Source organism: Cydia amplana, chromosome Z, assembly GCF_948474715.1.
Source record: "Cydia amplana chromosome Z, ilCydAmpl1.1, whole genome shotgun sequence".
Lineage (NCBI taxonomy): Eukaryota > Metazoa > Arthropoda > Insecta > Lepidoptera > Tortricidae > Cydia > Cydia amplana.
In genome coordinates, this window is record NC_086096.1 from 7734353 (window position 1) to 7762068 (window position 27716).

A 27716-nucleotide genomic window follows, 5' to 3' on the forward strand; every position below is an offset into this window, starting at 1 on the left:
GCGTAAGTAAGTATAGTGACCCGAAGAGTCAATGAACTAGAGCTCTACTATGTAGGCAGTCGGCCTGTCTTGTTGATTTCCTCGACCATATCATATTTTATTATTCATAAAGGAAAATTCGACGTCTTCATATTCATTTATAATTACTTTGGTCTAATTCACATTTACCTACCTAAGTACTTAACTAAGTGCCTAGGTACCTGTTTAATAAGACAGTAGCGTGGTGTGGTCCCCATCAGCGATTGTAGCGCTTAAAAACAGATTTATTGCTCATCACACGAAAGAGATAATTGTTTATAAGTACCCATGTAACTTCGGGAATGGCAAGATTAAATTGGCTCGCTTTCAGGGACAGAGGTAAGTATTCGTACACATCCACACACCGTGCCTTCGCTTCGCTCCCCTTTACAATCGAAAAAAAATTACAAATGTCGTGGTTACCTTTAATCAAATGCGAAGCTATCATTAAGTCGACGCTTCGACCGACTAGCTCGTTGTGCGCATCGTCACTGTTAATTATCACAATAAATATGTAAAAAATAAAATAAAAGAGACCGCTTCTTACCAATACTAACAGAAAATACGAGAAAAGAAAGAGAAGCTTTAAAAAAGGAGTGCATCTACCCCCACCTCCGGGGCCGAAGTGGGGGCCGCCCCGCCGCGGGCGCCACCCACCGCACCGCAAAAATCGAGAGCGTCGTCAGCGCGCGGGGTCAAACGGCGACGCCAGCGTGAAAAGAAGGAGCGGTGAGGTGCACGCACACAGGCAGCAGTGTGCGTGTGCGCGCCGAGCGGGACGGTTGACGGCAGAGCGAGACCGCGGCGCCAATTACTATCACCTGGCGGGCAGCTACCGCATTACCCACTGCCGCCGCGCGCGCCACCACGCGCCGTGCACCACGCGGTCCGCTCCGCTCCCGACGCATCGATCCGGCGCCCGGCCGCCCGGCCAGCCTGCACCGCCGGATGCGCCGGCTGAACCCGCGAGACATGACACAGTGAAGTGTACGGACAGTGACGCGGAAAATACGTGGATTTTTTTTAAATTGTTCATAAAAAGTGAAAAATGACGTCCCAGTTCGCCTTCCGAGGATCTCCGCCCAATCAGGTATTTACTCAAAGTTTTACACAGATTTAACAACTCTATAAAAGTAGTTTCCAAAAGTTATTTATCACTAAAAAGTTTTGATTTAACTCTTTGCTGAGCGATCTTAGTTAAATCTGTCTAATAATAAACAGCCTGTGTTGTGGTATGCTGACATAGTTACTCAAGTTAAAATATGTTATTACAGTCTGGATTGTTCATTTCACCCATTGAAATAAAAAAAAAACTCAGTTTAATTCGTTCCAATATTTGAAGACATGTGATGTTACACGAATAATTACCTATTACTTTTATCTGTCCGAATTCGCAACACTCAAGTTGACTGCGTAAAACTAGGCACATGTAAAACTAGAAGTTTCCGTTATAACCTAAACACCTAGGTATCGTGCGAATGGTTCACTAAACAAACACAAACATTTCATGTCAAAATATAAAAGTTTTCAACTCTACGCCCAAATAAATAAACATTTTTAATTCCAAGTCAAGATCCCGGCAGAGCTCACGCTGTGCCTGGTTTATATTACGTGTACAATTGTTCACTTACAAAACAGTATTATTTTAATAATCTAGCACGTATAACGTAACAAATTTTCATCTGTATCCATCATTGTCAAACAAGTTGTTTTTACACTGCTTGCCTTCATTAGTAAGTTAGAAACATCCAATTAGTAACTAAGGAGAATAATGGCAATTGGATTCTGAGGAGAGCCGTCTTATCACAATCACGTTCCTATTGGTTTTTACTTTTTATCATGTCTAAAATAAATAAATTTTACGTAGATATTTTCGCTATCTTATACACTAATAGTACTAATACATAGATGAAGTTATTAAACACAGCTTTTTGCGCTTATTTATATAGAAATCACAAGCATTCATTTATTTATTCTAAAGTGACTGACTGCATTCTAGTTATAATGCTCATACACCTAACTAGTCTATAAATGCTAGTCTAAATTGTTTTAAAGTTATGATTTGATTATAGTAATTATCTGGTATTAGATCCTGTAAAATTCATAACTATAAACGATGTTTAAACATCGGTGTTGTCAGACTGTCGTAGGAAGCAATTAAACTATCAACCCGTCCACCGCGCCAGCTGGCGCGGGACAGATTTCATAGACTACTTTTCACAAAAATCGTTATAAAATTATAAGAAACTTAAATTTGAAGGCGTCCGTTTTCATTAAGTGGAAACGTTAAAATTAGCGCTTGGGACTATTTTGAACTTTTCCTAATACCTATTACAAATTCATTACTTTTGAGATGAGGTCCTTTGAACCCATTATAAATCACTTCAACCTGCACTAAAACAAAAGTATGCGTGAGTACCTAATATTGCATTGTAAATCATTTGCGTTAGATGTTTTTAAACATGTACAGTCAGCTGCAGAGACAGGGTACCCCTCTGCATAGACGTTTGTACCTATGCAAAGGTGCTAAGCTAATAGTATTGCTGACTACTTACATATACGAGTAGGTAGGCATGTGTTACAAATAAATAATGTATGTAATTCTAAACATAAATTATATTATAATTTATTTTTGCGTAGGCACTAACATTACGTCATGCAACATGTACCTACCTATAAAATTATAAGTACCTAAGCCAATTCTTTTTACAAACTGGGATTAAATGACCACACGCTATCATTTAAAAAACCCTACTATGATCGCTATATACAAGTTACAGGAAAATCCAACATAAAACAATTGACTCACGCGTTTCGAACAAGAACAAACGATTGTGAATTTTCACGTTGATAAACAATTACGACAATACAATGTACGCGATTAACGTTACAAGCCGAGTGGCAGCGTGATGGATGGCATTGTGCGCAACTTACTTGTTATTACCGATCGGGTAATTGGCACTGCTATAGAGATACACGTATTACACGTACACCATCCGGATACGCGTATCTGAGGCTGCATGACTCAACTTTGACCCATACTGTTGCTACCGACTCTCCTATGTTGGTTGAAAGGGTTAATCCGTTCAACACTCAGGAATCTTGAAAACCGGTCACTTTAAATAGAAATTCTGAAGTGGCCCATTTTCTTTTCATCTTTCAAATCTGAATCTGTTTCAAAATTGCATTGTATATATTAGGTACCTAACTACAGTGCAAAAGTTCTATAATATTTACAAAAACTAAAAAAATCAGAATAAAGTTAGCCTTCATAATGGACCTACATTTTTGTAGTCATTTATTTCAATTTTATTAAATACAGATTTTACTTTTATTACTTTCATATAGGTATTCTACTTTGCTCTAATTATTTGACAAAGTGTTTTTTTTTAATTAAGGTAGGTATGTACTATTAAAGTATTAGAAATAGCCATGTATTTAAAATATTTCCGAATTAAAAAATTGAAACGAAATACTTCCTCAATTTGGTTAATTTGTTTTTATTTTCATGTTTATTACCTATATTAGTTCAAATATGCATAATACTGATTAATAATATCATATCACTTTATAATCATATCCTCAATAGTACTCAATTACTCACAATAAACAAAGTTTCATAAAAACTTTTTAACCGGTAAAACTTCATGAACATTCTACGGTTTTAAGTAACTGAAGAAATGAAACGTTGTCAAGTTGTAGAGCCCGCCCACATCGCTTACACGTTGGCAGCTCTCCGCAGCTCAGAGGAAAAACGTCCTATTTCATCAAAAAACTCGGCTCGTTAGAGCGTTTATCGCTTGTCGGTACCTCCCGGCCATAGGCTAAACGCATAGATCATAATCTACGTGGCTATTCGCTGATGTCCTTTCGAATAAACAAATGAATTGACACTTATATGCCATACTTAGGTCTAATGTATGTAGGTACAGTAGAATGGTACATAGAAAACTGTATTTACTTATCTTAAATGTCACATTGGACGTATTGAGATTATGTTCTATAATTTTATGTTTATAGTATTTGTTATGAGTCTAGAACAAATTATATCACTACCTACAGTCACGGTGTGTAACTGTTGAGCCATTTAGCGTTTTCTTTACATTGGACATTTCATGGCAAAAGTATTGAACAACTAGGTACTTACTTATATATTTTTGTTTTAGTAAGTACCTATATTAGCTTAAACGGTTTAATAATTGATAACCGTGACTGTACCATAATATGAAGAAGAGTATTGTTATGTCTTGAACACCTATTTAGATTATTTTATCATTATTAAATATTATAGTACCTACCTACCTAAATATTTTACCTAAGTAGACCTTGGTAGTCAAGTTTCAGGAATAGGGTATTTGACTGTATTTAAAATAAATTATTTAACAACAATTTTATTCATGAAATACCGTAAAATGGGGTGAGTAGGTGCAAAACTGACATTCAAACCTCGATAACATTTTATTTTTACATATGCAAACTGAATGGTGTATATAATAAGTGTTCCGGAAGTTTGTATTTTCGTTTTTATTTTATTTTGGGTAGTTCCATTTCATAACTTTGACGATAAACAGGAAAACCCACCTCACCCCGTAGTCCCTCGTATTTAGGGTGAGTTGGGTTTTCATACAAAGGTGATTTTGGAAGATTGTTGGATCGATTTTTTTTATTATGAGTATTACTATAGCTCCAATTTAAATTGGAATGCATTGTTTTTGTGGCAATAGCCTTAAAAAACCATCTCACCCCCCTTTCAAACCTTCTCTCCCCATTCATAACCCAACTGTCCCCGCGAAGCCTACTCACCCCATTTTACGGTAAAGCACCAGAAGATTATTAGACTAACCTAGACAGCAGTTATTTTTAGATAAAATTTATATTTTAAAACCCGTATCAAACTATAAAGAGTAGGTAAATTGATCGTGACATGCTTAGTGTTTCATATAAATTCCATAGTAGCAAAATCGTTTTGAGAGTTCGAGAAATAAACTGATTTGACTAGTAGTCAAATACCTTACTGCCTTACAGATATATTTACATTAGCACATCATGTTAGGTATTATAATTTTTTTAATGTTTTTTTATCACTAATAAAGTATAAATATTACTAGATTCTCTAAGTAGGTACACATATATAATATATATATATTTATATATATATTCATACAAAGGTGATTTTGGAAGATTGTTGGATCGATTTTTTTTATTATGAGTATTACTATAGCTCCAATTTAAATTGGAATGCATTGTTTTTGTGGCAATAGCCTTAAAAAACCATCTCACCCCCCTTTCAAACCTTCTCTCCCCATTCATAACCCAACTGTCCCCGCGAAGCCTACTCACCCCATTTTACGGTAAAGCACCAGAAGATTATTAGACTAACCTAGACAGCAGTTATTTTTAGATACAATTTATATTTTAAAACCCGTATCAAACTATAAAGAGTAGGTAAATTGATCGTGACATGCTTAGTGTTTCATATAAATTCCATAGTAGCAAAATCGTTTTGAGAGTTCGAGAAATAAACTGATTTGACTCGTAGTCAAATACCTTACTGCCTTACAGATATATTTACATTAGCACATCATGTTAGGTATTATAATTTTTTTAATGTTTTTTTATCACTAATAAAGTATAAATATTACTAGATTCTCTAAGTAGGTACACATATATAATATATATATATATATATATATATATATATATATATATATATAGGTATATATTAAGTATTACTAAATAAATCCGTTACAAGTTAAAAGCGTTTTCCCTAGCTAAAATTATTTTTCCTATATGATTTGGTCAAAACTTTTAACAAAGTTCCACGGTGACAAATATGTAGACAGAAATGCTGTTCAAAAATAAATGTCACTGGAAACTAGACATAGTTTAGCCAGTCAAAAGTTAGGTGAGACAAGTACAGTCAGCATAAATAGTAATGGATGAAACAAGGCACCAAATTAATTTACCAACTTGGAATACTTTTCCAAATATATATCTACAATTTGCGCTAAAAAGTGTCTGTCACAATTGAATTGTTATATGTATAGATAGATATATCTTTTTTATAAGCTATTATATAATGTTAGATATTTTTGACGCTGTATGTTCATACGATAAAAAAAAAACGGTGCAAGCAATTTGGTAACACGTTATTAAGTTACAAAATAGTAGATTGTGTCACAAGCGCGTACATTGAATCCTATAATAAAACCCGAGAGTAGCGAAGGATTCTAAAATAGAATCCTGAACGTAGTGAGGGATTCCAGTGTTAGAGGTTAACGCCCACGGTGGAAATAATTTTGCTACCATGTTGACAAAAACTAGGTACTTTTCACATCACCTATCTATGAAGAAACGATTATGTTTCAAAAAAAATTTTAATGTATAAAAAATATTATGTATAATGAATTATGAAAAATAGTGTCCTAGAATAGACAAGGGAAAGGGCCTTTCCTCTTACCGGGAAAGAAAAGTGCCAGTTTGATCCCTCCTAGCAGGGAAGAAAAATCCCTTTTCCGAATAGGTGATGTGAAAATATGCTTGTATGTGCCCAATATATTTATGAAAACCACTTTAAACCGGGGAAAACACTTGTTAACTTAATTTTGAAGCATTCAATTATTTAATTTTCCATTTATTTGAATTAACACCGTTTACACGGGTCCTCTAACCATAAACAATTAATATTTAGCCTCTTTTTGACGATACAATTGTAGATACGTCGCGATTTACATTAGACACATTTACTATCAAATTGAGAAGATAATAGTGTGTGTAAGAAGATAAATATGGTCCTTCTTTTTTAGGCTTCCGTACCCAAACGGTACCCTATTACTAAGACTCCGCTGTCCGTCCGTCCGTCTGTCACCAGGCTGTATCTCACGAACCGTCATAGCTAGTTGAAATTTTCACAGGTGATGTATTTCTGTTGCCGCTATAACAAGAAATACTAAAAACATAATAAAATAAAGATTTAGACAGCAGAAAGACAACAAACGTGATTTTTGACCGAAGTTAAGCAACGTCGGGCGGGGTCAGTACTTGGATGGGTGACCGTTTTTAGGGTTCCGTAGCCAAATGGCAAAAAACGGAACCCTTATAGATTCGTCATGTCTGTCTGTCTGTCCGTCTGTCTGTCCGTCCGTATGTCACAGTCACTTTTCTCCGAAACTATAAGAACTATACTGTTGAAACTTGGTAAGTAGATGTATTCTGTGAACCGCATTAAGATTTTCAGACAAAAATAGAAAAAAAAACAATAAATTTTTGGGGTTCCCCATACTTCGGACTGAAACTCAAAAATTTTTTTTTATCAAACCCATACGTGTGGGATATCTATGGATAGGTCTTCAAAAATGATATTGAGGTTTCTAATATCATTTTTTTCTAAACTGAATAGTTTGCGCGAGAGACACTTCCAAAGTGGTAAAATGTGTGTCCCCCCCCCCCTGTAACTTCTAAAATAAGAGAATAATAAAACTAAAAATAATATATGATGTACATTACCATGTAAACTTCCACCGAAAATTGGTTTGAACGAGATCTAGTAAGTTGTTTTTTTTTATACGTCATAAATCGCCTAAATACGGAACCCTTCATGGGCGAGTCCGACTCGCACTTGGCCGCTTTTTTGCTTGCTTTGCTCTATTTTTTTTGTCCGGGTCCGACTCGCACTTGTCCGGTTTTTTCTTTAAAATAGTTTTTTTAAACGGCCAACAATAGATATATTTATGTAAAATCTTATACGCATTGGACTCTAGTTTTCATGTTTTAGATAAATTATTATATCTTTATTGTTAAATCTCATTTAAAGAGTGTTGCAATGAAGTCAGATTTGTTAGAAACTTCATTGATAAGGACAAGTTTACTCGTAACTTTAACTGCAGTCTTGCACAGATATTATTTCTCTATAATGAAGGGAGTAATTGAAGTGGGTTGTGTATTTTTGGTAGCAATAAAAGTCATTTTAGAAAGATAACTTTAGGCATAGATTTATAAGGCACAGATGGAGTGTTCGTACATACCATTTGAAGCCATTTCAAGTGCGACGTCACGTCGCACTCGTGTCACCGTATTCGAACCGCCCTGGCAGTTCTCAAGGTCAAATTGGTTTGTGTACACCTCCCGTTTAAAAATCAAAAACACAGGAAAGATGGTTGTTTGTGCAGTGAATGGGTGTCACAACGCATCATATTATAAAAACCGGCCAAGTGCGAGTCGGACTCGCGCACGGAGGGTTCCGCACCATCAACAAAAAATACAGCAAAACAAACAAAAAAACGGTCACCCATCCAAGTACTGACCCCGCCCGACGTTGCTTAACTTCGGTCAAAAATCACGTTTTTTGTATGGGAGCCCCACTTAAATCTTTATTTTATTCTGTTTTTAGTATTTGTTGTTATAGCGGCAACAGAAATACATCATCTGTGAAAATTTCAACTGTCTAGCTATCACGGTTCGTGAGATATACAGACTGGTGACGGACGGACGGACGGACGGACGGACGGAAGGACGGAAGGACGGACGGACGGACGGACGGACAGCGGAGTCTTAGTAATAGGGTCCCGTTTTTACCCTTTGGGTACGGAACCCTAACAAACAGACTGACATTACATTTCACGCGTAAGTATCGAGTTTAATGTGATATTTTTACGTAATCGTAAATACAAAAATCTTAAGTTTCTTCAGCCGTCATTTCTTATAAATGTTGCCAGTGTAGTGATTTTTTTTTCCTCAAAATGAGACATGACGTTTACATTCTAAAATAAATACGCTTAATTGAAGTTCCTTGTATAATTGCATAAAAAATATATATTTTTAAGTATTTCATTATTTTATTTAAATTTATGTATTATTTTTATTATTTTATGCACATTTTAAATAAAAATAGTCAAAATGTATCCGTTTTTTTATTGAAAACTTATTTCACAAAGTACAGAAATGCAAAAAATCCTTAAAAGGAACATAAATAGCTTTTGCTACAAAATCAAATCTACAAACATACAAATTAATATCTGGGTGACCGAGCTTCGTTCGGAAAACATATAATAACTCAGAAATGCGCGTTTTCCCAGAGATAAGACCTAGCTAGATCGATTTTTCGCCCCCGAAAACCCCTACATACCAAATTTCATCGAAATCGTTAGAGCCGTTTCCGAGATCCCCGAAATATATATATATATATATATATATATAAATAAATAAATAAATAAATAAATAAATAAACAAGAATTGCTCATTTAAAGGTATTAGATTAATAACCAAGTGTTAAGGATGTGGTTAAAATACCCCACTTTGAGAGAAATATCTATATACTGGCAACACGTTTTTGTATATATGTGTGTGTGTTGCTAAGCGTAGAGCGTAAAACACGAGCCTCGCACGCACACATCGATCGAGTTTCGGCTTCACTTTTGACAGGTCAGCCGTATGGGGACTATCTGTCTATGCGTTATTCGTTTAAGACTTTAGGTAACTTTGGCTAATTCCGTCATAAGGGACTATTCCGTCCACGAGCGTATATTTCTTTGATTTTCAATCGTAGGAACAAACCCATTTGCTTTTGATTGCTGAAACCAAAAGCAATTGCTGCTTTGCATGTGAATTTATCAATTTTGTTCGTTGTTCGAGAAAAACGCTAATGGACGGAATAGTCCCTATGACGGAATTAGCCACATTGACCTTATGTTTCATTTACACATTAGTTTATACTGTAATACGAGGGTGAATAGAAAAGTTTTGAGCCTGAGGTTGATAATGAATATAAAAGGAAAAAATAATACTGGGACGTAAGACTTACATATTTTTTTATCATAATGCACTATCTTTTTTTTTATTCTGTCAGAATTGCACATTTTGTGATCGAATTACTAAAAGAGGTTCGCGATTTCCTTTAGAATGGATAAAATTGAGCACCGTTCTGTTATGAAGTACTTACAAAAAAAGGTTAACGCCAAAGCAATTTTTTGAAAACGTGCCAGACTTTAGGAGAATCTGCTCCATCATATGCCACTGTAAAACGATGGGTAGCAGATTTTAAACGCGGCAGAGAAGCAGTTGAAGATGAACCTAGATGTGGTAGACCAATAACGGCTTCTACTGACGAAAATGTCAATATAATACTAGATATGATTATGAATGACAGGCGGTTGAAAGTTGCAGAGATAGCGGAGACGATTGGCATTTCCTATGAGCGATTACAAACATAATGACCAAGGATTTTGGATTTTCTAAGGTTTCTGCTAAGTGGGTACCGAGACTAATTTCAGCTGAAAATAAATCAGGGTCCCCACCTCCTAAAAAAGCTATGGCCATTTTATCAGCGAAGAAGGTTTGGATGGCTTCAGTTTTTTGGGATTGCAAGGGGGTCATCATGGTTGATTATCTTGAAAAGGGTAAAACCATAAATGCTGATTACTATTGCACCCTGTTACACGTTACGTTACGTCTGCACGAAGAAATTAAAACAAAAAGACCTGAATAAGAAGAAGAAGATGATAATAAAAAAGTGTTGTTCCACCAAGACCTAGCTCCTGTCCATACTGTAGCGAAATCTTAGGCACAAATACATTGCATTGCATTGCATTGGCTTGAATTGTTGCCGCATCCACTCTATTCGCCTGAGTTGGCCCCTTCTGATTATCATCTTTTCCCGAACCTAAAAAAACACTTGGCAGGACGGAACGTTTCGACGGATATGAAGGTACAAGAAGCTGTGACTGAATATTTCGATCACCTTGAAGATTCTTTTTTTTACAAGTTAGAAGCAAGGTGGCAAACGTGTACCTATAGATAGTTTTAGAGACTATATGTAGAGAAATAAAATTGTTATAAAAACTCAAGTCTTTATTTTAAAGGTTAGGCTCAAAACTTTTCAATTCACCCTCGTAAGTACTTATTTTTTGGGAATCGTCAGTAGTAAAAGTTGCTATACGAGCAAGGTGTTCAAAATTAACTGAATACATACCTACAAAATCATCATGCGCGTGCGTAAGTCATTTAGGACATTACTCGATTGGCTACTTCTGCTGCTGACTGTACCTACCTATCAACTTCAATTTTATTACTCAACGCTACATCAATATTAATTCTATCAAACAAAATAAAATGATTATACTTAGTGTCTTTTTAAATCTAATAAATGTATTGGGTCTTGTTTAAATTACAAAGTTATAATGATTCGGGAATGACAAACTTCTGGAGTGTAATTTTTACGGAATAAATGGTAAATACCTGGTCTATTAATAAATTTAAAAATTACTACCCGACTAATAACAAAAATGTTCTAAGCACCTAACAAATTTTGATGTTTTCACGTTTCTCTTTAAGTTATTCATCATGCCATTGTTATTTGTCTTATAAATGGCATCAAGTACTAGTTCTAAATGAAGTAGGTATCTACGTTGTTAAGTTTTAAGAAGTACTCAATTTAATTTAAAAACCAATTAAAAAAATTCTAGCAACAAATAAATAACTCCCTATTGCAGTTAAAGTCGTACAAATAAATAACTTCCTACTATAGTTGAACTCGTTACGTTCTGTCTCAATGAGTTTTACAACCTCGCGTCTTAAACATATTTCTACATGTTAATGGCGATGGCGAGAGGTCTAAAAGATTAAAACGATAGCAATTTAATATGTTGTATTTCGTTCTCCATCTCAAGGTTGTGCGGCCAACAATATTGTACCTAATTCTCGTGCAGGGAATGCCTGCGAGCTCTTAGCCGATACAAAGCAGCGGGGGCACTGAATGGAGCGCAAAAATGCTAAGCGCGCGCCGTCCGCGCTGCTTGTGCGAACATCCACTATGTAGGTATCCAATAAATTCATTATTCCCCAATGGTTCCCACATTATCTTTGAGTGGTTAATTTATTGGCAAATTATTAGAACCGGTGCTCACCCGTATTTGCTCTGTGATAACGGTTTATTAAATTTCATGGCTGTCGAATTAATATAGGACTCGTCAGACTTATCTGTCAATTACTTAGTTCGGGTCATAATTAAAACGGTGAAATCCTAAGTGAGTAGTAGTCGAATGTTAATAAAGATAATGCCCGGCAGCAGGGCAGTGCGTGCGCGATCTACTTTCACTATCTTGTTGATAAGAAGCCTCATGCGAGGGACGCACTCCCTTAACAAAGGGGATTATCCTCATTATTTCCGAGCTTTCGCCTCCACTACTGACAACACAATATTTTCTTGATCTTTAACTTCTCTATTCCCTGTTAGGGGCGTCATTATAACATAATAAAGAGTGTCTAAATCTATATAGCTCTGGACGCAGGAGACGGACGACGTGGGATACATTCCAGTCCGGCGATTTGGGACACATATTTGCATGTGTGAAAACATCTCGGTTCATTCCGGACCTGGCATTGACTGGTAGCTCTGGAGTAGTTCACACGAGGCGACCTCGTAACACAAAACTATTATATAATTTGCTAATTTACATCAATTTAATCCTTAATCCAGTACTTAACTGAAACAAATCACAAGGCATGCCAGTGATTTTACATAAGTACCTATAGATTTTCTGACACTCTTCTCATTTGCGAGGTATACAGCTCACACTTATTTTGATACGTTTATGATTCTAACAGGTGTCAAGATTAATTCCCAGATTTTTAATGAACAAGTCAAGCAGAGTTGTTTTATTTAGGTACCTATAACTTGAGCATTTCAATAAGCATTTTTTACCTTAATGTGGTCATCAATGTGCAGTGATTTTTACTACATCTGTTCTTTGGAATAAACCTACCCTTACATGCTGTCCGGGAATGCAAAGATCTTCGACGTGTTTTAATTTTCTTGAAACAGCAATTAAGTATAAGAATGGGCAGTAAACGCTTAATCGCGTTCTGGGTAGGAGAATGCGCGGGCGTCGGTTTACTCGCCCAATAAAATGTATCATTTAACTACCAATACTACCATATACTCAAGTACGCTCAAAACCTACTGCCTACTTCTCACCTCACCCATCAGACGTCTCATCGAGTTAGTATCGCTCCAGAACCGTTTTGTTTGAGTGTATTTTCTTTCTTTGTAACGAGTTATATTGTTTTGGCGCTCAATTTTAAATATTGCATGTGAAACGTGAAAATAAATTTAATTTATGTAATAATTATTAACACCTATGTATATGTTTAAAATATTGTTCACTACGATAATGATAGGTACTTGTTTAACTGAAAGTGCAATGTTTATTTAAAGTGAAATAATCACTCTATGTCGTTACCTACTGATAACCTGCTATTTGTTGTAGTGTATATAATATATACCTAGTTAATAAAGAATCATATCGGTGCGAGTTCAATAACAAATTTATAAACATTTTAGTGGAGGGGGTGACCTTAGGAAACAATATTTTAAAAACTCACTTTATATTGACCCTCAAAAGCCAGAATAATACGTTTACCGAGCAAGACTATTATTCTGCCACCCCTCTGAAAAAAGTAGTATCGCCGTCAACAAAATGGCTACCATTCGGCAGCCATTTTGTTGTTGCTATTAATGATATTAAATCGCTACCTAATTGAACTTAAAAATAAACCGGTCATTGTGTGATTAAGTATGTAGTTAAATACATAATATGTATAAATTCACGCGCATACTTAATGGTCATGTTGCAAGTGTGTTAAGCGTACATTTATTTACGTCAGTCAAAGCAAACGCAAACTTGGTAGAGTGTTGTACATCACTTAAAAGATTAATAATAATATGTATCTTTAAGTAGGTATGACGTGCTATCATACAATTATGAAAACAAACAAGGACCAGTCAGTCATTCATTCAGTCATTAGACCATACTATTAGAAATAATATAAAACAAAAATTTAAAAAAATATTTTAACTTTTATCGAGTTTAAATTAATTTTCACCACACCAGCTCGGAAAGGCTTACTTTGCACTTCAAAAACGGATAGCAAAGTTGCACTTTGCTATCAGTAATTCACATGTGAGGCAAAGTAATCAAATGCAAATTTTGAGTTGTTTTCTTAAGTTTGCTGGTAGAACTGACTTTTAAATGATGATTTTGGATGATAAATGATTTGGGTGATTGGTTTGATATTGTTTGATATTTTACATTTAATATTTGCTTCGGTTTGGTGTGGTGAAAATTTTTGTGTTTCACTCGGGGGCAAATTTTGTTTAACCCTCGTGCTTTGAAACCCTCGCAACGCTCAAGATTCAATTTTTCGAATCACTCGCTACGCTCGTGGTTCAATTTTGGAATAGTTCGCTTTCTCGGGCATCAATATTAGCACGAGCGGTTAAACAACAACTTTGCCCCCTTGTAAAACAAATAACTATTAAAATACACCCCGACGTTGCGAACCCTTTAAAGCGTTTGTGGACCACGGGAGACTGTTGAAAAAGAAAATTTATTCATCTCTGTCAAAATTAAGTAGGTACTATTTATTTTTATTGTCTAGATACATGTCAGTTACTAATTAATTACTATCCATAACTGACATGTACCTAAAGAACAAACTTACGACACGAAAATACAATATTGCCTCTATCTTTCATGCCGACACTGTACCGTAAAATGGGGTGAGTAGGGTTTGCGGGGAGAGTTGGGTTATGAATGGGGAGAGAAGGGATGAAAGGGGGGTGCGATGGGATTTTAAGGCTATTGCTACAAAAATAATGTATTTCAATTTAAAATGGAGCTATAGTAATACTCATAATAAAAAAAAATCGATCCAACAATCTTCCAAAATCGCCTTTGTATGAAATTCCATCTCACCCCAATTACGAGGGACTACGGGGTGAGGTGGGATTTCCTGTTTATCGTCAAAGTTATGAAATGGAACTACTAAACTAAACTAAAATACAAACGTCCGGAACACTTATTATATACACCATTCAGTTTGCATATGTAAAAATAAAATGTTATCGAGGTTTGAATGTCAGTTTTGTCCCTACTCACCCCATTTTACGGTACTATCATTACTACTTATACTACTAAATACTATTTCATTTTCTGGCCAAAAACTCAGTAAAACAACATATTTTGGAAACCTATAGACACACCGGATAAATTGAAACGTAGCTTAGGTATAAGCATAAGTTTAAACTTTAAATAAAATGATTTTCATAATAATCATAATCTAATACCTTTAAACGAGCAATTCTTGTTTATTTATTTATTTATATATATATATATATATTTCGGGGATCTCGAAAACGGCTCTAACGATTTCGATGAAATTTGCTATACGGGGGTTTTTGGGGGCGAAAAATCGATCTAGCTAGGTCTTATATGGGAAAACGCGCATTTTCGAGTTTTTATATGTTTTCCGTCACCCAGATATTATCAATTAATTCTGCTAAAACATACATAAGCTGTAATCTATAGGTAGGTACATTATACTTACCTATAGCAACTGCGTATTTTCTACTCTACCTCGATGCCTGTACTAGTATTAGTTATATTACCTCACCATAATTAAGATGTCGTGGAATAGAGTACATAATAAGATCACGGTAGATATACTTATTATGAGCTTGATACATTTTGTCATCCATAGGTACCTACTAGAAAAGGTCACCGCTTTGAAAAGCTGAAGCTAGTCCTGAAGTTCACATTCTGTTTAAAACTTAACCAGCCAACATGTTCCATTAAATCTGATTCCATCCGTCAGTGTTCAAGTCAGCCTATTTAATTTATCTCGAAGCTTTCAAATGCTAAACGCGACTTCCCCGCCGCTGGGCTGTATTTTCATTTGCGAAACAAGCTGGAACAAAAGGTGACAAAGTTGTTTTTATTTGGGTCACACGACTCGTCAGGCTTGCTTACCGAGAGTCGGGTTCCAGATTAATATTTTGTGAGCGACTTTACACCGCGCGCTGAACTGAATTAAGGCGAGCACAGCACGAGAACAAAAAGATTTGATTGATTTCATTATACATACATAAGTACTTACTTAAAATACTTATTTCACACTCATTTTTAAAACTAAAAATACCTATTAGAATCAAACCGATGTCAATATGGGACACTCAAGAATTAGCATTTTATGTTTTGGACTTGTTTTTCACGCGACTATACTGAGAAACCTTATTTCCTAGAATGTGATGACTAGTCCCGTGGACTGCTCCGGATCTTGGGTACACCAGGTAGTCGCTATCGCAGTCGACGTTAACATTTGGCAAATTGATGCTCTTGACTATAATACACCTAAAACATGCTTAGTAATTTGAATGGTTGTCAAGTACCTAGTAGTTGGAGTTGAGTTATTCAGTATTTATGCCCGGGACCGTGCCCCACCACATATGCCTAGCCAACAGGAAGGCAGCAAGTCAGTATTATGACTATGATATTGGTATATTGTTAGGGCCTTTCGGATTTGGACGCGTCCTAGGCCCAACACGCGTGCTCGGCCTCGGAACACGTAACCGGCAACAAAACCAAACACTGTTCATTTAACTTCATAATGAGCCCTGAACAATCTTCGTCATTTTTGCAGTTCCCAGTCGACCGTCGGTTCTCAACTGACCCCTTTTTGTTCCGAATCGTAATTTAACGATTGGTGGTGCTCTTTTTTCAACTTTAATAAAGTACCATGAATAAGTAACCGTTCGTATGGTGAGCTATTGTTCTTTATAATGAGTCAAAGGTTGTGCAAGTTTCTTTTGTAGAGAATGTTATATGATATGGGCTTAGAGCTCCGCGAGCGACCAGCGTAAAGAATGCCATGTTTAACTTAGTTTGTGTAATTACTATACTTCTATACAAAAAATAATGTAAATCGTTTCGTGCAGTTCAGTTACGTCTATCACAATCCAATCGTTTGAAAAACTTCGCTATTCCGGCACTTGCAATGACACGGTTGTAAAACAAACCCCCGAGGGCTCAATGAGTTACATAATCACACGTAGCTATTGTTTCGAAGATGGAGGAGCAGTGTGACACCGAACACCCGACACCTAAGATCGCACCGGCGCCCCGACCGGCTCTCCCTAATCAGATACTTAGGTGAATGAGACCCTCGCTTCTCGGAAACTTTAATTAATTTCTCCGAAATGAAGGGAGTGCCGTTCACGCGGTTAGTAATATTTTGTAGTCTCTCGTTACGTATACGGCAACGGATTGAGATAGTGTTACACACACCGACGTCGCAACCGGCTCAGCGCGCGTGTGTTCGTACGACACACCGTCCATATTAAGAGCCCTTGCATTCATACACAATATATAATATGAATCTTTTTACTTTACAATAGGGATTAATTTGAATCGCGCCAATGAGGACAGACATGCGGTGCCATAAGGCATTGCGTTTATAATAAGATATTTCACGTTCAAACGCGGGAACGAAAAGATCGTGTTTAGCAGTTACATACGCGGATGCTGCGAATTCTAAGGGACGGTATATTTATGCTTCGGCGTAAGGCACACACAAGTATGTGCTGGCCAGAGGTCGGCCGAGACGGTATGCGGCGCGGCCATATTCGTTTATTTACGTGCCAATAATCGTCATATATATCTACTAGCCGCTAATTCCGTGCGTACCTACTTATTTATGATCAAACGCGGTAAGATACGCCCGGGTTGACAAACATTACGAACTCCCGAAGTCGACGCTCGGCGGCTGTAATACACAATAAACAGCTATTGAGGCTCGTCGCGACCACAGATCTGTCAGTCTCGCCCCTAATCAGACGCCACCGTCGTGGAAGTTTATTATATGAACTTAAAATAGGTACACATGTAGGACAATTACGACGTGGGCGCATCGTCGCGACGGATGAGGTGCCTACATACCATTAGTTCACACCTCGTCGCCGCGCGACTCACGGGCTTACGGTTCGCCTCTTTATTAATGCACAAAAGAATCAGTAAATGCCTTAAAGTCAACCATATCACATTACATGCACATGTTAAAATGTTGTTAGCATAATCTCGTCAATATTTTATTTTATTTCATAGATACAAGACAGAAACAAAAATGTTCAACTAAAAGTAAAGCTATTATGCAAATATTGAATACAGATTGTTACAAATATAAGTAAATAAATACATGCATACATATATATATGGATTATATATATATAAACATTATAATAAATAAATAGGTATATAGTTATAAATACACAATGAATACATAGGTATATATATGTAAATATAAACAAATACGAACTAGAAAATTAATGGATACCAAATACATAAAGAAGTAATATTTAGAGAAAATCAGAAACCTTTCCTAATACAGCAGATAAGGATTGCCTCTCGGACACCCATAACCCGATTCATAACTTAACAGCGTGGACAGCGAAGAAGTATTTGCATGCATGACAATTATTGGATACAATTTTCAGAGAAAGATTGGCGCTAGATCGTGAACGGTGACCACTGGCATCAGCCAAGAGAAGAGCCTAAATCTTTCTGGAAATTATTGAAAAAGACATTAAAAAGCAATGACAGGAGATGCTCATCTGGGCGTTCTTTTTTTGTTGTCCCCTACACTCTTTTTTCAAATTTGGGATTTTTTATGTTATTTCTACTCAGAATCACGAGCTCTTTCTCTCCTAATAGGAGAAAAAAGTGTCCTACGGTTTTTATTTCCATTCCGTCACCATTTTTCACAGACTTTGTATGGCGGTCGCGAAATGGAAAGATCGAAAAATGTATGGAAATTTTGGGACACTTTTTTTCGCCTATTAGGCAATGATGTATTAACTCAAGATAGGTTATAGGCGTTCCAAAATTGAAGCGCTTTCCTTGTGACAAATTGGACAAGTTGCCTTTAGTCGCGGTTGGACAAGCAAGAAATGTGCACGTGCTAACGAGCGCCCGCACACCGAAAGAGTAAGAGACGACCTTATTTTTAACAACGAGTGTGATAAAGATGGATGGAATGAGAAAATTTATCCAAAATAACAGATTTCTTCATAGGCACTAGTGATGGGTAGGACATTTTAATTGTGCAAGTAATTGTAAATAATTTATAAACAATAAACACAGACTCCGGCATGCATTGTTAAAATCATACAACGACGTTCTGACTTTCATGGACTAGACACTTCCCGTGTCACCGTCCCGTATGAATTTTGTGGTCACCTGGCTTGTGTTCATCAGTTTCATCACTACATAGTATAAAACAAAGTCTCTTCCCGCTGTCTGTCCCTATGTATGCTTAGATCTTTAAAACTACGCAACGGATTTTCATGCGGTTTATTTTAATAGATAGAGTGATTCAAGAGGAAGGTTTATGTATAATTTGTTAACCCATGCGAAGCAAGGGCGGGTCGCTAGTTGGTAATATAAACAAATCGTATTTAAAACATACAACGTTCTACATCCGAACAGTACATTTTCCGCGTCCGTGTGTCTCGCGCGCCATTTACACGCATCAGCAATATCCGGTAAATTCCAAAAATATATCCACTTCCATCAGGTGAAATAATTGCTTAGCCAACTGATATGATGACATAAGTTACAGAACAAAAATGTGGCACGAGAGTCGGTTTGGTTTTTTATGAGTGTATTTAGCCGGATCTGGGTCGACAATACCTTATTAAAATATTTATATGTATAAGTAGGAATCAAGTGCCAGGTGAAAAACAATAGAGTCAATATTTTATCGCAATATCGTTAATTACTAAGTATTGATAATTTCGTCGCAACTTGTAGGTTAGGTAGGTAAGTACATAGACTTGAGAGGCACCACGTGGATAAAACCAAGGAATAGCGCTATGTTATTTGTCCCGAATTGTTACTATTTCACGTACCAACTAATTAATATATAGAACTCGATTTAACCAAATTCTTACTAAACGGATATGGATGAAAAAGTGACCAAGGCCTGTACGGATATGATGGTCGTTCTTGTCTACGTGACAGCGTGATAAAACGGTGTCCGTCACTTTCTTTCCCACGGTGTTAAACAGTGACAGTTATTTTATCACGTGGATAAAGATGGATAAAGCTATCCATAATAGGCTGGCTGAAAGCTGTGAAAAAATGAACACTCTCAAAGGAATCAAAATTCATAGGGTACTTCCCGTTGACCTAATATTAGAACTATGAAATTAGGCAAGTAACGTCTTACACTACAAACACAGGGAAAAATCCGGAAACTGTAAATTTGTAGAACTAAAAATAAAAAATTAGTTAAATTTGTACGGAACCCTCGGTGGGCGAGTCCGCACCTGGCAGGTTTTTTTTCTAGTACCTATGTATATGCATCCCTTAATGGCGTACTTACGGTGTTCTCTTGTCTTTCGTATATGTATGTAGTAGTGTTTCTACTTGAAATAACAATAAATTAAATATTTTCATTCAATTGTTCCCTATTAGGTAGATATGGATGACTAGTTTATAATGCTGTGTGTAACTTATTTAAATAGAACTATGTCCTATAGCAGCTGCACGGTAATGGGTCCTATACAAAAAACTGTTTTTAAACCAATTTGTTTAAAAAGAGCTTTGTTACATTAATATTACCTATTATAGACAATGGTGTTATTCATATACGCGCTACAAGGCTCAATTAGCTACCTATCTGTGTATTAATCGTTTGTATTAATTTGTCATTATGAGTTACGTATTTGTAAGAAAGAGGTAAAACATAAATTAATAATTGAGGCTTGTAAAGTTTTATGAATAGCCCCCTTATTCATAAGTAGATTTTTTTTTAATAAATATATACAGAAAAATGTATTATGAAGACTATAGGTAGTTAAATTATTCTAAGACAAAACGTACCAGCATGACTAACCATTTCTATGAAGTTTAATAAATGTAGCATATTTGCTAATTTGCACTTGATCCGTCTATTCCTGCTTGATTAAAACAGTTTGAATAAATATAAGTAGGTACCTAAAACGGTTAATTATTAATTATATTAGCAACCTAATATAGAATAGAATAGAATATAATTTATTCGTAAGCACAGACAATACATAATATGAAAGAAAACACAAAATAAGATTAAAGTGGCACGAAATGGCCTCATCTCAGCATGTTGCTGGTGGCTTCCAGCGCTGGTCTTCCGATGAGACCATCAAGTGAGAAGAATCACGGAGGGTAACTGACAAGAAGAAAAATACATCAAATAACGTATAGTGAACAAATAGTAAAATAAATATGTAATAATAATTAGCCTGATTACTATAAATACAATGCCTAGAATGTTTTGTTTTGTTACTACCTACACATTTTACTCGAAAGTCATTAAAAAGCATTAGAGAAATGAGTAGACGTAGGTATATGGTAACCGCCAGTATGTAGTTAGGTAATATACATGTAGGTATGTAGTTAAAATTAACAATACAATTTTATCGGTTACATTTGTAACATGCGGTCAAGAGACTCATTATGCAAATAGAGGATATTTCTCTCAAAAAATTAGTGTATTGTAGTTTACTTAATAATTTTATACCGAACAACAATATTAAACGAGCACGTTCAGTATATGAGCTGCAAGGTCTGGTCAATAATCCGGGGCAAGTATAAAATGCAAAGGTGGTAACACGGGTTATTTCCGTAACACAGTCATCGATTAAGGAGCGACAGGCTGGCAATAAAGGCTGGCCGGGAACGGGATGTTTTGAATCGCCACCGATTTAATGGCACACGTAATAACCGATAATTCAAATTTCAATACTCGCAACGACACGAACAGTTTTATTTCACATTTCATAAATAATTGATAAACGCGAGCACTTGAGCAGTGATAAAGGACTCGCAGCCGCCAGATTAATATGAAGAGCTGGTGCGATACAAGCACTCAGGCGCGCAAGTAGGAGAACTTTCAGCTGGCATGTTGTAACTACATTACTTACTTGCCAATAAAATAAAACTTTATACCAAACTACCAACTGAGACATTATAATAGCTGTCGATTATTTTGTCCGTCAATGCGTACAGTAAATTTTTTGTATTAGGTACATACGTGGTAATAAAAATTGCAGATTAGTGCATAAGGAAAATCGTACCTACAGCTAAAATATATTGTTTTAAATGACGGGCGTTTGTAACCAAAGTTAGAGTAGGTGTTACTGTAATGTAATTATTTTCTACAAGTTATGATTAATATTTTTTTGGTATGTATTACAAAAGCGTAAAATGCAAAAGTAAGTACTTAAAATCTTTGACGTCGACTGTACCTACTGTTACTGTACAAGCTACATATTTGCCGTAAATTATACGTTCTAACTCTCATGATGACAGAAATTGGACGTGGAGTAGTTAATGTCAGGCCCATCAAAAGTGTAGGTCCGATATCAAATTTAAGTTTAAGAATAAGTGTCGACGAAACTTTAGTTGCAAATATAGTTCACGTCGTGATTATGAACACCAGTCTATTTCGGTGTTTATGGGTGTCGGCGTGTTTGGATCGCCCGAAGGGGTATTAAGCACTATAAAGTGCCAGTTATTATTAGAAAGCAATAGCTAGCACATGTTTGTTCCTTAGCAAAGGTCGTAAATATCACAAAACAATCCGCAACAACTTCATTAGTGAAATCAATGCGAAGCCGAGAATGATTGAAGACACACAAATCGGGTCGACGCTGTCGAGATAAATTAAACATATATTTTTCCGAATGCGATAAAAATTAAAAGGTGGCGGTAAAAGGCCGTATTTGTGTGGGCGATGAAGCGCGGCGGGCTCCGGTTGCTCGCAAAAGAGTTGCAATTTTATGAATGAGTTGTTTGAATGAAACACTGTAATAAGGCGACGACGGAGCGCGTCGGAAAGCACGTGTTGAAAATTCAACTCCAATCGCCATTTCAAGTGCATATTAATATTTGGGGTGACGTAAAATATATCGACAGCGCCCTAAAAGTCATAAAACACGCACCCAATAACCGTCAATTCTTTATCAATTTGAAAACCAGCAACCTGTGTCGCCATTTAAAACTTTGCAATGTGAATTTAAGTAGTTTGCATGCATTATAACACCTTAGCTAATACATTTGCAATCATTGAAGCAAGTGGCACAAAAAAACTAGCATGATATTACCTAGCATAATGCGGAGCTTGTAGAGCTAGAAAAGCATGACACAGCTTTTTCATGTCAGAAAATTATCGAACCGCATTAACTGGATGCAAATAGCGCATAGTGACCTAAAGCGAACATGACAACACGAAAGACGAACAAGCAGAATATGAGAGTAATAAACCGGTTTAACGCATACGCTGACTAGAAATTAGCTCCGGGCAATTTGTGTAATGGTGTATTCACAATAATGTGACTGGGTATGTCCAAGGTGAAGCTGTTGTATGTAGGTACAAATAGGTATTTGTACTTATTATAAGTACCTGTGAACGGCGTACACAACTTCGGAGGTAAGTATAACATTAAGCACATGCCTCTGAAACTTGGAATAGCACATTATTGTCCAGGCGGATAATGTGTAAATTTGCAGGCGGAGTATTAATTTTAATCGGGTGACCTTGGGAGTCCGTTTCATATAAATACGAAGCCTGCAAATGCCATTAGGTACAAATGAGTTAAATATAGAGTTTTCTCAAAACAGGTGCAAAAATAAAAAAAATATCGATTACTATTATAAGACGATTCAAAGTTTAAAGTTTAGACACGCCGAGTAATGTAGGTAATTTGTATGCAACATTGTTGTTAAATTAATCGAGACTGCAATGTTTACAACTTTTTTTATTAAATTGGGTTATTATGAAGATTTCGAGGTAGACAGGTAACAAATTAAAAAAAACCGGTCAAGTGCGAGTCGGACTCGCGCACGAGGTTTCCGCACCATCAACAAAAAATAGAGCAAAAAAATCGTGTTTGTTGTATGGGAGCCCCCCTTAAATACTTATTTTATTTTTAGTATTTGTTGTTATAGCGGCAACAGAGATACATCATTTGTGAAAATTTCAACTGTCTAACTATCGCGGTTCATGAGATACAGCCTGGTGACAGACGGACGGACAGCGGAGTCTTAGTAATAGGGTCCCGTTTTTACCCTTTGGGTACGGAACCCTAAAAACAGAAGAAGAAATGTTATAGGATTCCTATTAGGTATTGTTCACCAAGTTTCCAAATTATAACCAAAGTAGTCGCTATATTATTTAACCCAAGGCTCGGAACCGGTTTTAAAAATAGCGGTTAATACCGGTTTATTTCGGTTTTACTCCGAACTTTCATAAGAACGCGAACGTTTAAAGAACTTTATTTTAACCTAAATAAACCGGTTTATTCGACGAGCGAGCGACGACGCGCCCAAGGTCACGGCACAAGCAACTACTTGTTTTGTTTTGACTAGTTTTGAGCACACACATTTAACCACTTTGGAAGTGTCTCTCGCGCAAACTATTCAGTTTAGAAAAACATGATATTAGAAACCTCGATATCATTTTTGAAGACCTATCCATAGATACCCCACACGTATGGGTTTGATGAAATTTTTTTTTTGTTTATTACCCCCAAAATGTATTGTTTTTTTTTTCTATTTTTGTGTGAAAATCTTAATGCGGTTCACAGAATACCAACCTTACCAAGTTTAAACAGTATAGTTCTTATAGTTTCGGAAAAAAGTGGCTGTGACATACAGACGGACGGACACACAGACCGACATGAAGAATCAGGGTTCCGATTTTTGCCATTTGGTTACGGAACCCTAAAAAATCAGCATTCTCACTTGGCTACGAGTTGGAAAAAAAGAAGACTAAAGTCAAAGATTCACGTTCAAACATGACAAATTAATGACTATTAAGTGTCACTTTTTTGACCATTAAAAAAAATTTAGAGTCTATCAGTTTCTAAAATAACCAATATTCTTTGAAATCGCTTGTAATTTTTTTTAGGTAAGCGCAAAATCTAAACTTGACATGCGATTTGACACACTTGTATTGAAAAAGTTTTTATTAATTTGTGGCTTTTAAGTACATTACCGTAAGTGACCCCTAGGAAACTATTGATACTGGATAGGAATAGAACCTATTGGCATACAAAAATAGCATGTGAAAGATAAAAGTTTTCGTTTTCATACAAATTGTATGGGAAAAGTTTTCCTCGATCTGTGGATTTTCTAGCCGGAATTTTTTTTTGGTTCCATACAAGCTTTTGATCCTCAATATGACTGGCATCGATTGGCATCAAAAAAAAGTTTGTCAAAAATTACCTTTTTCCCGCACCCTGTATGTTTTTTCCAAAATCTGTAAAAGCCAATCTTCATTCATTTGAAATCGAGGGAAGGTCTTCTAAGACAGTTTTCCCGTAGCAGCACGGGATCTGATAGCTGCCCTCACTGACCCAAAAAGAAAATCCACCCTGTATAGTTAACTTTAGTAACGACAATAGACGCAGTTAAATTGTTGACGAATTATAGCCTTTATTATATAGATACATTACAGACCAAAATATAATCACACCATTAGGTATTTGATTGCAACAAAACATTTAAATATAAATTACTTATACTTTACCCATCATATATTTTTTGCACTTGGAACTAATTTTATTAATGCACTGAATGAAATGAACGTCTTTCCCGAAGCAGAAGTTTGTTACAAATCCAGAATTAAAGAAAACAGAGTTGGTTTATCGTGCGTTGGAATAAACCGGTTTTAATCGTTCTTAACCGGTTAATGTGACAAGAACTTTATGAAAGCGTTCCCCTAAAAACCGGTTTAAAAATAACGGTATTACGAACAAAACCGAAAAGAAAAGGTTTTACGCCAAGTACATCATAACGGTTTGGAAATTTAACCGGTATCCGAGCCCTGAATTTAACCTAGTTTCATCTTACTATAGTATATTTAATAAAAATACACATGGTTTAACGCCAGCCCTTTAAGTAGAATATTTAAGAAGTACCTATAATTAAATTAAGAATACGATAAAAAAACAATTCAAGTGTATTTTACCCACATTGCTAACAGATCACCGACCGATAAGGTCTATTATGAATAGCCGACACGTTTTATACCTTTTCTGTTTCACTCGCACTTTGTAACGAAGACGGAATACAGAGTGTTTGTTTATTTTTACTATTTTTTGTATGTAACGGAAATACTAATGCCCACTTTGGACTAATAAAATAACTAGGTATTAGATACAGTGATCCCTATAGGATATAGGAGTTAGCTTATATCGACTTACCTCATTTCATATAGCCACACTTAGAATAAAAAGCGGCCAAGTGCGAGTCGGACTCGCCCATGAAGGGTTCCGTAGCAGCAAGTAATTGAATGAAAGGTAAATTGCGGTTTACGATTTATGACGTATTAAAAAATGCGGTTCACAGAATACATCTATACTTACCAAGTTTCAACAGTATAGTTCTTATAGTTTCGGAAAAAAGAGGCTATGACATACGGACGGACAGACAGACAGACAGACATGACGAATCCATAAGGGTTCCGTTTTTTTCCATTTGGCTACGGAACCCTAAAAATGGAACCTTATCATGAATTTTCAGGAATAAAACAATGAAGTTGTTTACCCTTTGTTAAAAAAAGTTTTGAATTTATAAGTCATGCCAATATTAATTAGGTAATATCTTTCTAATAGATAATTATATTAGATATAGGTAATAAAAGCTATCTTAGAATCACTTGCACCACTTGGTGTCCCCAGATGTTTCGTTTAAGAAGATGAATACTTACTCGTTTTCTTATTAGAATTCGACAATGTGAGCCAGTTTAATTCTTATTGGCCAAATCAAGAAATAAGAACTTCATAATTAGGTAGGGGAGCTTAATGTAACAGAGGTAAGTAGTAACGCTCAATTTTGACGGAGAATTAAAAATGTTTTAATTTTTTTTTTTGCTGAATGACTTTCTTATAACTCGAGGAATAACGTAAACACCGCCATTGCCCCGCGAGACATCGAAGCGAGTGGATCTGCATACGAACTCTGTTTCGACCAGGTATTGAAAAAAAATACGGGAGAAGTTGTAACAATTCCCAGTTTTTCAAAAAGTGTCTGGTGTAAAACATTTAAAATTATTTTGTAATCGGAATTAGTGCTTAGATGAATACTTTACAAACCCTCATACTCAGAATCATAAAATTAATACATATTTTAGACAATACAGGCCTTTTTCCTAAAACTGTTACAACAAGCCCCAATTACGGGGTAAGTTGTAACAACTCCCTGTTTTTCAAAAAGTGTCTGGTGTAAAAGATGCGTAAACATATAAAATTATTTTGTAATCGGAATTAGTGCTTAGATAAATACTTTACAAACCCTCATACTCAGAATCATAAAATTATACATATTTTAGACAATATACAGGCATTTTTCCTAAAACTGTTACAACAAGCCCCCCCGCTCCCCTACTTAAAGACACACGGTTTTAGTCTACGTGAAAAGTTCAGGTACTTGCAACAACACTTCAAAATCTTTAAATACCTATTTTCAAGGTGCAGGTCGGATCATGCCGTATCAATATTTTCGCATATGTATGTCATATGTATATTCTGCGCCAGTTCATGATAATCGATCTCAATCCATATTTCTATCAATGTAGGTATATTTTACTAAAAATACTAATCGACGGTTCATGCGACGTAAGGTCAGATTATGTAACAATATTTAACGAGTAAATGATGAAAAAAAAAAAAAACGCCAAACGCACGAAATGAATACATTTAATTATTTGCTTTTGGCTACCTCCTGTAGATCTGACGGCGGCCGTGAACGAAGCCAGCGGACAACTTTTGTAATATTAATATGCATTCATTATCATTATACACCATTATTACGTATTTATCTTCACAT

General features: G+C 35.9%; 1 protein-coding gene across 2 annotated transcripts in view; it reads left to right on the forward strand.

The window, feature by feature from the left end:
- Positions 1-399: 399 nt before the first annotated feature.
- Positions 400-27716, forward strand: part of LOC134661689 (homeobox protein caupolican) — a 75621-nt gene continuing 48304 nt past the window's right edge. For both annotated transcript variants that reach the window (XM_063517853.1, XM_063517854.1), the window contains exon 1: positions 400-1108. In XM_063517853.1, coding sequence (XP_063373923.1) covers positions 1067-1108 — 42 coding nt within the window. In that variant the 5' untranslated portion in view covers positions 400-1066. The remainder of the gene's footprint in view (positions 1109-27716) is intronic.